At 32.3% G+C, this 12,173-nt stretch overlaps 1 protein-coding gene across 1 annotated transcript in view; it reads right to left on the bottom strand.

The window, feature by feature from the left end:
• Positions 1-12,173, bottom strand: part of LOC129225826 (ADP-ribosylation factor-binding protein GGA1-like) — an 80,305-nt gene that overhangs the window by 13,892 nt on the left and 54,240 nt on the right. Inside the window, exon 12 of the mRNA XM_054860340.1 lies at positions 3,604-3,748. Coding sequence (XP_054716315.1) covers positions 3,604-3,748 — 145 coding nt within the window. The remainder of the gene's footprint in view (positions 1-3,603; positions 3,749-12,173) is intronic.

Here is a 12,173-nt window from a genome sequence, read left to right as displayed (position 1 = left end):
CCCCCCCCCCCCTCAAAAAAAAAAAAAAAAAAACTTGAGATCAGAATGTAAATTAATGTAACAATGTTTGAAAAAGGGGAAAAATTTAACTATTTCCACAAATGGAGATTATCTTATTTCTTTAGTACAACAATATTCCTTTTAAACACTTCTCGTTTTATATGTTTGTGAAAACTGAAAATCGACTTAGCTTAGAACAGATTAAAACAGTCGGAAGTCTTGGTTACATTGCATTGTTACAAATTAATAATCTCACACTATTTCATGCCTTTCAAGTCCTTTCTGCGTTGCCAAATAGTACAAAATCCAAAAATTGATCATTTTTGTTTTAGTCATCAAAAAGTCATCAAGTAAAGGATTATTTATCCTTTATAAAAGGGTTTCGAAAAAGTCAGAGTCACAGAAGTTTCTTTCACATTGAAGTGCAAAAAAGCTGTTCATATCACATTTTAATACTGTTCACAGACACAAAGATGCATAATCAGGCAGTAGAAATAAGGTAGATGCAATCTCTTAACGGTCTCTACTTATGAACAAAATAAAAAATGAAGATGTTAGAAAAGAAGTTTTTTACTGTTGAAAAAAATATTGAATATCGCATTGATTGGAAAGACCATATCCCACGACTAGAGCTGCCTTCTACACCAAGCCAAAAGGCAAACTAGACCCTGGAAGACCCAGAAAATGATGGTTGACCAAGAAGTCGGATCAGACTTTTACTCAAGTCCTTGTAGAAGACGAAGATGATGATTATGATATTTTTCCAATATGCATAAATACCAAGACAGAAAAACTTCTTTCTGGATGAGCTCTTTGAAACACTTCTAAAATAATCTGATTTCTTTATAAAAGTAATGTTGAATAAATTTCTGACAATATTGTCTCACTCATAATAGGGCAATCAGGTTAATGCTTTGCATTTTGTTTCTAAAATATAAATTAAACATCACTAATGCATCCTTCATGATAGGTTGGTTGGTTTTATTGGGGTTTATACAGCAAGAGCTTTAATAGCCAGTGCTTTACCACTTTTATAATAGGAGAATATAAATTTTGTAAACTAATTAAATGAAAATTAGACATTCATTTCCAATATTTCTAAATTGAGAAATGAACACTTGTAGCATTGCAAAAAAAAAAACTTTTTCAGTATATTTAAGTTAGTAACGTATTTTAATGCAATGAATTTACGAAATATTTGTAAATTGTGTAAGAAACATTATTAGACACGTTTTAGTTTAGTTAGTCCACCTCTGTTTTAAAAGAAAGATTTTAGCCATCGATGTTGAGGCACCTGTTGCCTAAATTAGAGTAGCGCCTATTAACCTGTTAGGGACGAACAACACAAATTATGCCCTTCAGAGACAAAAGATGCTTCTCTGCATTGCAGTGAATATTACACAGCCCTCTGAATGACGCTAGTTTGCATTTTGGTTTCGGAACGAAATGTTTACTATCAGAGGGCGTTACTTATTCATGTTAACTTATCCATGTTCGGTTCAAATGATTGGTCTCGAACAGTAGTATTTCTCTCTATGGGTTCAGAATGGGGTCCATCAAATGTCTGTGAATTATTGGATTTCGTTAAAGAAAATATAAATATGTGCTAGCAAGTGAAAAGGAAAATGCATACTCATTTTGAAGTGGTTGTTTCTAGTTTCGATTTCACTTCAAAATGAGATTTCATGGGAGATATTCTAGCAAGGGGTTTTACTTTTAGATTCATTTGTGTAGCCATGGTGAACATGTTATCTTTCCAAGCACGAAATATCTAAACTTATGACTGATCCATCTATGGATCGTTCTGGCGGCAGTGAAACAACTATAAATTATTGGAGCTCTTCAGTAACAGTAATTACTTTCCAAAATCATATGCTGAAAAAGAAAGCAAAGAACTTAGACGGAGATGTGGTGTTTGCTTGAAGCACAATAAAAAACGTAACCCTACCTATGAGTTCTATCTAATTTGAGATCTAATTTCAGAGCCCGTATCAATGTGCATTGCGCATTGATACGGGCTCTGAAATTTTTCATGTGGCTTTAAAATATTGTTACAATTTTCTTCAAGTGTTTCACAATATTAAGTGCAAATATTTTTCCTGTTTTGGACAAAATATATTGTCTAATTTTGGTATTTTTAGTTATAGTAAAAAACAATATATTTTGTATTTTTATTGTTGAATATCAGTTATTTTCTTCAAACTTTTTTGTTCTGATTGAAATTATGATATAGGTATTGTATCATATACAGTACAACCTCGATATCTGGAATCTCTCGGGAAGGAAAAAAATCAAGACATAGAGGTTTTGAGTTATCAAGGTTTTTTGAAAAAAATTAAGTATAAAAAATAAGGAAAAGAAGATAAATGAGAGATAAATAAGAAGAAACAAAATAAGTCGTTGTAACTCTCACAATGACATGTAGATATATCATATTGCATAAACCACAAAAATTAATAATTCCTTTTAGCAATTTACTAAGTTTTAAACACACACATCGTCTACTTCAAAATAAGCAGATTTTCAAATTTCCATTTTTTTACAATTTCCTTGATCATAGATTTTTTTGACAACTTGACGGTTTTTATTATTGTTGAAAGTGTACTGGTAGAGATTTTAAAATTAGCAGCAATTTAAATTTTCTTCATCAGCAAATTTTCTTCATCAATAAACTTCAAAATTTTAATTTTATCCTCAATTGATAACACACTCTTTTCACCAACCATTTTGCAAGAGTTAAAAATCAGACTGAAGAAGAACACGTTTTCGCTGGAAAATTGGTCAACTACAAACTCGACCCCCTGTTGTCAAAGTGAGCGAGTGTTCCAAAACAGAAGAAAAGAGAAAGAAGCTAACCTTTAGAGAAAACAGACAAAAGACATCAACACCCCCCTCATACCAAGGCTCCCCTATTCTCTTACCCCCCAATCCTCTATTCTCACACTTTCCAAGAAAAAAGGGTGAAGGGCTACATGCAGATGTCTCCATAACTGGTTCTGCTACAAAATTTTCCAACGGAAAAGCATCAATTAAACCTTGCTTCTGTGACAAAAACTTCGACTTAGCGAGGGTTCCGAAAAATAAATTTCGAGATAGCTATAGAAAACACTTGAGAGTTTTATGCAAAATGCTGGGGGAATTTTTTTATCAAGGGCTTCGAGATAAGGAGGTTCGAGATATCAAGATTTGACTATATTAAAAAGTGGTTTCATTTCTACGTAAAATGTACATTTTATCCATTATTATGTAATGCCTACTTTCCAAAATTGCGTTTAGGCTTAGCGGGAGAAATTGTTCCGGCCTGTACGCACAGTCCGCGTGTAATGGTTGCCATCCTGAGGGAGCGCTAGCTTCTGCGAGCCGCTGTTAAGAACAGGTTAATTAAGCATACAAAAAACTAAATGAGATAGTAATCCACAGATGAATATTATATTAAAACAGAACTTTTCAAAAAAACATCATTTAACAATTGAACTTTAAATTTTTTTGGAGGAATAAAAATGATTATTCTAGAGAACATAAAAAAGAACTTTCACTCTTAAAATAAGTTGTTTTGCTAGACTGTAGCGTTTTTTTAATGCATAATCAAAGACTAAGACTAACTTAGGAAATTCAAATTTTACAGATGTTGCAGGTAGGCTTTGTTTCAGGAGTGATTGACCTAACTCGTCTAATTCCTCTAGCCCCTTAGATATTGGAATAGGTGCAGAACTTGGAGTAGGTTCACTGTGAGATATCTTGCTAAGCGCTGAAACAAAACAAACAAAAAACATTACTTTTTATAAATTCAAAAACAATAAAGCAAGTTTTAAAAATTCCCTAAATGTATGATTCATGTCAAAATTAAATGCAAACATGAAATAATAACCTTGATGCATCACAGGTCCTGCACATGTTACCTACATGATCAGGTGTCAAGTGATGCATGTTTAAAAATTGTTATCAAATGAAAGAAAAAATTTAAGTAAAACTTTCCATCAGATTAACAACAAGTTTCTAAAAATTCAAGCTCAGCATTGCATGGTCTACCTTGAACATTGTCTTTCCTTGTGGGAGAGGGAGAAAACTTTCAATTGACACAAAGAGTCATTGGTTATCTTTTAAGATTGAAAATTCATTCAGTTAGTACAGAGGCTATGACTATTTAAGAAAAATCATTTTCATTCAAAAAACTATAAAAAATATAGTAATTTTTCAAAACTGCAATTTTCTATTTGCATAAAAGAAATCAGTAAAATCAGTTATTTTCTTTAAAAAAAAACATGAATAGCCAATGGCTCAAAGCTCTTCACGAAAAAAATTTCCTTGGCATTTGATTTAATATTTTCAATTTCTATTAACAATACTGCATCAACATTTTTCTAGTCTCTCCATCACTCATCAGGCATGAATTTTTAATAGTCGTGTTTATGAAAATTGGCAAAAATGTAATATTGACATGGGTCAGCTGTTATTCACTAGAGTGCTGAATTTTGAGCACAGGGGGGAAAAAATGCATGTTCCTGGAAAAAAAATATTTGTTTGTCATTTACCATTCAACAAAATAGCATTTTGCTTTAAATGTTAATCTGTGTATTAAAAGGCGCTTGCCTCCAAATGTTAAAAAGAAATGTACTCTACTATCTCGGTCACATTAAGTGACCATTTCAGGCAATACAAAGCAAAAGGATGTAAGTGTACATTTTAAAGTTTTGAGTAAAATGATTATTAAGTGTCGGTCCTCGTTAGGCTTTCATTGAATTTTTTTTTATAAATGATGCTGTATAGCCCTACCTACTAGGACTATTAGTACAATCTCTTGCACCATAACAGAGGGGAGTTTCACCCATCATTTGTACTGGTTATCAACAAACTTTCAATTTTATCACTTACATTCCTTTGCTTCTGCCTCATTTGTAATATTCATTTTTGACAGTTTGAAACAATGTGAAAAGACTTCCAACTCAAGAAATAATGTAGTTGAAAATCGCACAATGTACATACCCCTTAAAGTACATTGTCGGCAATTCACCATCAATTTAGCAGCTTGAAATGAATTATGCAAACAATTCATGCACAAAATAATAATTGCAAGCTGCATTCAAGAAAGGTTTTCAGACACTTGTTTCTTTTATTTTATTTTTCTAAAACCCAATTCAAATCAAAGTTCAGCTATCTAACCTAAATATCACTAAATAAATAAAATGATAATAATAGATAACAGAAAAAGAATAATAATTTAAAAAAAATTATCATGCCTTTAAAGCAGAAGTCTCCCTTTTTTCATATATTTCTTTTTGTACAGTTTACTTGTGCCATTAGTGTATAAACCATAGTGTAGTGTTATAACTAACATTTTCAAAACAAGTTTTTCCTAATTACAGTGAAGCACCGTTTATACGTTTTTGAAGGGACTGTATGAGAAAAGCGTACAAACGAAAAAACGTATAATAGGTATAGGTTAATGTGTATTAGACTTTGCAGGGACCAATTTTAAAAACGTATAATTGATAAAAACGTATAAAAGAGAAACTTATAAACGGTGCTTCACTGTATTGACGTTGAGTAATATTTTGTTACTTCTATCATGTTCATAAGCAAAATTTCAGTTATTTAAAATTCCTTCACACATTGCTTTTTTTTAAAAAATTCTTAATTACCGGCAGATGTTTCATTGCCAAAAGTGCATTTAAAAATAATTTTTTGCCTTACTTTCTTTATTCTCTTTTTACTTAAACATTATTTTTAATTTTTTTATCAAAAATTTCAGTGGGTTAACTGCTTTCATTCTATAAATAGAAAATTTCCCCTTTAAGGTATGTCAGATGAAAATTGCATCTACATTTGAAAGAAGCAATTGCCTGTTTGGTGATGTTTTGATAGTTGAAATTCTAACCCTAACTCTAGTGGATCAATCTCAACTCCAGTAGATAGTGTTCATTGCTGACCACTTTTTCGGTTCTTCATTCTCCTAAAATGACAATCTTACCAGTAAAACAGTTAAGTAACTGGATCCAGTTCAGCCTTGTCAATATAAAGAATTTCCCTGCATGTCAAACATTACCAAAAAATATTATCAAATTATCATGCTATGGAGCGAGCTTCATTGTTGATGGCATCAGCATTACTCCATCAATGGACTGCTATCTTCTTCTAAATAAAAGCCGATGATAAAGTAACCCGCATGTTTCAACAATGAAACTTGCACCACGGCATGATAATTTGATAATATGTTTTGATAATGTTTAAACATGCAGGGTAATGCTTTATCGTGACAAGGCTGAACTCGATCCGGTGACTTAACTGTTTTACTGGTAAGACTTTCATTTTAGGAGAATAAAGAAACGTAAAAATGGTCAACAATGTTCAACTACCAAAAAATCACCAAGCAGGCAATCGCTGCGTTCAAATGTACATACAATCAAATTTTTATCCGTCATACCTTGACGGGCGACTTTTTAGTTATATATATATATGAGGTTATGAGGATATTCCTCATAAAATTTTTAATTATTTATTGTGTTGGGTTCAAAGTTCTTCATCCTTTTTACTTCGTTTGAGAGCCTCAGTTGTGGCACAATATGCACTTACTGAATCCTGCCAATGAAGTAATTTTGTTCCGAAACTCAGCTTCTTTCAACAATTTTCCGTGCTTGGTGCCACTCTCTTTTGATCAGCAGTGTCAAGCAAGTTATTTCTTTCAGGGAGTTCTTTGCCAGAAATAGGAGTGGAAAAGTAATCAGAAAAGAAAGATCTTGTTATTTCAATTGTTTTAAATGATGGCTTATCCTAACTACTTAAATAGTGTTTAGAATACTTGTTTTTCATTTTATTTATTTAGAATAGACACACATACTTATTTTGAGGCATGAAACAAAAAGGAAGACATATTTTAAAAACTAAAGGCTAAATGTCAGTAAAAATCGCACAATGTGCATATCCTTTGAGCACTTTGTCGGCACTTAACTATTAATTTAGCAGCTTGAAAGGAATTAGGCATAACTTTTATGCACATGATTATAATTTCAAGCTGCATTCATGAAATATATGAAGACAGTTTACTTATAATTCATTATATTTGCAGAGAACTTCACTTCGACATCTTTAAAGAAATAATTTTAAAAAATTGAAAACCACTTTAAATAAGGACATTTGTGTTGATGAAAGCTTCACTCTTAGATGATGATCAGCCTTACCCTTTTACCTGTAAAAATAGAAATCACACACTCCCCCTCCACCTCTTAAAAAGAAATAAATTTATTTATTATTTTTTTTTTTGACATCTGTGTTGATGAAAAGCTTCACTCTTAGATGATGATCGCCCTACCCTTTTACGTGTAAAAATAGAAATCACTTCCCCTCCCCCTTTTAAAAATAATTTATTATTATTTTTTAATTATTATTTTGTATGCAGTGTAGTCTTCAAATTATTGAAAACTTGGATTATCCAGAAAATTCTCAGCAGTTAAAATTTACACTATTCAGATGACATTAGGACCTCCCCCTTTTACTTCCTTTTACAATGAGAAGGATGAATTGTCTTCACAAAAAAGAAAAAAAAAAATCTTTAAAATTTGAACAAAAATTTCCATCTTAATTAACTCTAAACAAAGTTTGATTAATGATTTAATTAATTTGTCAGTGAACTTGTAGGCAATCAAAAAATACTGTACCTGACTATACCTGAGTCCATTTTGATAAATTATGCTGTGACATTTGTATGTATGAAAATACTTTGCATAACACAAAAAATTGGCTTTTATGCCACTTAATGAGTATTTTTGATACTGACCTCGCAATAACTTTTTATTACCTTATTGTATATTGCAACAGAAGTTTTCTAACAACAAAAGATTTTGATTTTCGTATTAAAATGCAAATGATTGTTAGCTTTAAAAAATATACCTTAAAATATAAATCAAGCACCACGAATTAAATTGAACCTCACTTAGCAGACTCGGAATTTCAAGACTATCTACTACAGTTTATATTTGGCAACAAAAATTGGGAAGTGTTCACAAAAGGCAGGTCCACAACCGTATTTTCCTGCGTATAATCCACGATTATCTGTTAAAAAAGGCAAAGTTTATGAGATTATATGCTGCCGCGGATTATGTGTGCTTTTTTTCTTAACAACAACGCATTGAACCTCAATATTTACAGCAGGATTCACAAATTGAGACCATACGCCAACTGCATGTTGTTTATTTTACAAAGTTTGCATGTTCTTTCTCGCTGCCAGCCAGTATGTTGGTTATTTTATGTTGCTTGACTGTTCCTCTTATGCGATTCAGGCCATGTAAAAATAAACAAGAATACAGTGAAGAAGGAAGCCGTTTTCACAAGACTAGACTGTTTGCTCCTTTGTCTTGACTCTGTTTTTCAAGTAATTAGTATACTATGATCATGATTTCAAGAAGAAACCATTATATTTTAGATTATATTTCAGATTAATTTTGATTATGCCTTCAAAGTAATTACCTTTTCATGTTTTTAGTTTAATTGCTCAAATGGTATGTTAAATTTAAACTTTATTTTTTTACATTGTATTATCTGTGGATTATACAAAGCTTTTTTTTCTTCAGGCCCATTTTAGGACCTGCGGATTATAGGCCACTTGCGGATAATACGCAGGAAAATACGGTATTAAAATGATTTTGAGGAACTTATAAGTAAATCTTAAATACGGTGACATTAAATGAATCACTTATTCTTTAAAAATATATATTAGTTTCAGTATTTGAAACAAAAAGCAGTGCAATTTATAATAGCTCAAGAAATAATGTAAGTAAAAATCGCACAATGCACATATTCTTAAAGCACATTGTCGGCATTTTACCGTTAATTTAGCAGCTTACGGTAAAGAATGCAAAAGTTTTATGCACACAATAATTGCAAGCTGCATTCATAAAATTTTTTACAATAGATGAGAGTTTTTGATTTTTAGGAGTGATAAGGAGTTCATGGAAACATATCAGAAAGTTTAAAGGAGAAAGTGGTGGTGGGAGGTAAACTAAGTCACCCTTAGTACTTAAATATGCATAATTTATAGATACATAGCTTGCTTTTGACAAACATACAAGACACATTTCTTATATAGTAATAGTTTCCTCAGACAAAATATTGTGTATAAAGTCGAACTTCATCATCACATCACCTATGGGACTGTCAACAAAGTGTATTCATAGCCAGAGCCAGAGGCGTGTGCAGAGCTTCAGTAATGGGGGTACCACTATACCAGTAAACTTGATCATTCAGGTCAGTGATTCTCAACCTGTGGTCTGCGGACTGTTTTCATGTGGTCCACGAAGTGAAAGTCATAAAATAATCAATTTAAATCTTGGCTGGAAAAGAAAATTCTGGAAATCCGAAGCTGAAAAAGGATTGTTTGAAATGTTCAACTTGTTTTCAGGTTTTATCTCTGAAAATGAAGGCTTAAATGAGGATGTTTTATATTCACTAGTTAAGTCCTACATTAAATCACATCAAAATTACTTTGAGAAATACTTCCCTGCTGATACAGATGTGAGGAAAAATAATCTGTGGGTGATTGATCCCTTTTTAGCTACCCACAATAATAATCTGTCTATTCAGGAAAATGAACAGCTTATTGAAATTTCATACGATGATCATTTAAAAATGATAAAATCTCACTGCGAAAATGTTGCAGATTTTTGGATAGGAATCCTTGATGAAAGTCCACTGCTCAGAGAAAAAGCTTTGGAACTTCTTCTTCCTTTTCATTCCACTTATCTCTGTGAGGCAGCATTTTCAACATTATGTGTCATCAAGAATAAACACAGAAATAGGTTGCTAAATTTGAATGCTCCTATGAGACAGGCGTTAACTTCTTTCGAGCCAAATGTTGAGAAACTCTAAAGTGAGAAGCAAGACCAAGGGAGCCATTAACGTGTTAATTTGGTGCTATCTATGTCTTTTTATTTTGTTTTTTATATTAATAATATCTATGTGGTCCCCCAAGGATTCTGAAAGGTACAAGTGTTCCTCAGTGGTGAAAAGGTTGAGAACCACCGATTTAGGTAACCACCAGAAGAGGGCGCAGGGCAGCTGTGAGGTCAAAAATTTAGATAAGATGTATGAAATTGGTAGCATCTGATTTTTTTAAAAGCATCCTAAATATACTGTAGAGAGAATTTAGTTTGTGGTTTAAAATGGAGTTAGGGAGCCAAAATAAAACCCGAGTATTAGGAATATAAACCTAATTGTAAACATGATATTCACTCAGAAATGAGAAAGTCTGAGAATTTTCAGAAATTGTAATCTTAAAAATGCATTTTAGACTTTTTTTGGTTATGTTTGGAAAAAGGTTCCTCCATCCATTTTTCAAAATTGAAACTATTAAAAATGCAATTATTACCTCCGATTATGTTTGGAAGCTCTATCCCAGAAATTGCTTCAAATTGTAGACCTTACTATACAATTTTAGACAATCTTTGATGATGTAGAGAAGAGAGATTCGGGGGATCTCCCTCAGAAAGTTTTCAAAATTTAGCTATTAAAATGTGATTAAAATTAGCTACTAAAACAAAGTTTTTAGAGCATCTTTGGTAATGTTAGTGTTAAGAAAGTTTGCGAACCCTTCCTGATATTTTACGAAATTGAAATTCCAGAAATGCAATTGTAGATGATCTTCAATGATGTTATCAAAGAGTTCTGGTGCTCTCCTCTGGAAATTATTTCGACATTGAAGCCCTAAAATAGAAATTTTAGACAATTTTTGATGATATTAAGTTGAAGGTGGTTCGGGGATCCCAGAAAATTTTTACAAATTAAAATCCTAAAAACAAAAGTTTAGACAATCATTAATGACAGATAAGAGTGCGTTTCTCGAAGATTTTGGTTGTGCATTTCTCGGGGATTTTAGTGGTAACTCTTTGAAGTTTTTTGGAATTGACGTACTAATTAAGGAATAGCAGGCCATCTCTGATTATGATAGGGGAAAGAATGGGGTTTGGGAACTCTCCACTGGACTTCTTTCAAAATCAAAGTTTCAGAAACCCTCTTCTGTACTGCCTTTGGTAACATAAAATGAAAGGATAAATTTCTAAGACTTCCCTCCATTCTCTTTCTTTGCTAAATCCTTATTTTCTTTTTTGTGTCAGTTACTGATATTAATATTGTAGAAAACCATTCGCGAGATTTTCTTCTCTAAAACCATTTGAGTGCTTTCATTTAAAATAAAGATAATTTCTATTTCCAGTCTGATATTTTTATTTGTTTGAAATAGGATTGTTTGTGGTCTCAGTAAAAATACTTAATACATTTGACTGACGTGGTACCTTTTAGTACAGAGGGACTCTGGCCAAGGGTGCAACAAGAAGAAGGGCCGTAATTTGCCGAGATTATTTCGAAAAATATGAGTTTAAAGTTAATTACTTTAAATATTTTTTCAAAGAAAAGTAGTAACAATAGAGCTAGAAGGGTAAAAGAGGCAATCCCCAATGCCACCCCCCCCCCCCTCCCTCAAAAAGAAAAGAAAAATGTTGCGTGCATGGCGCATTTCCTGGGTCTTCTTAATACAGTTAAACCTGTCTACAACGATACTGTTGGGACCTAAAAAAATATTGTTATAGACAGGTTATCGTTACAGCCAGTTCGATTATTCAAGCTGACCTTTTTCTTGGACCAAGGAAAATATCGTTTTAAACAGTATTGTTATACACAGGTTTCACTGTACTACTACACTGGATTGTCTCCCCTTCTCTTACCAAAAACATTCAAGAAAGTATTAAATTTTGGCTTCATATTCATAAATTTTCCGAGTGAGAGTCCTCAAAAACTCCTCCTCTAACATTAAAAGTATATTTAAGGCTAAAAAAACATATTTGGCGCTTCCATTTCAAAAAGTTTCTAGAGAGGGCCTTGAATCTCTCCTCCCTCTAAACATCACCTGAAATCATCTAAAAGTGAGTTTTTCAAACTATAATTTCAAAAATTATGTCAGGGGGGGGGGGACCCATAGTCCCCTCTCTCTAAAATAGTCAAAGATGATCTACAACAGCATTTTTAGAAATTCAATTGCAAATTAGCGAGGGAGGGAAGCCGAACCTCTCATTCCCAACGACCTGCAGTATCAAACATTGTCTAAAACTGCGTTTTTACAACTACAATTTCAAGATTTTTCTAAGGGAGAACTCTTCAGATCGCCCTATTTCTAAGTGAATATTTTACTT

The sequence above is a fragment of the Uloborus diversus genome, chromosome 7, assembly GCF_026930045.1.
Source record: "Uloborus diversus isolate 005 chromosome 7, Udiv.v.3.1, whole genome shotgun sequence".
NCBI lineage: Eukaryota > Metazoa > Arthropoda > Arachnida > Araneae > Uloboridae > Uloborus > Uloborus diversus.
The sequence above is the reverse complement of the archived record's forward strand: the minus strand, read 5'-3'. Positions and strand labels throughout refer to the sequence as shown.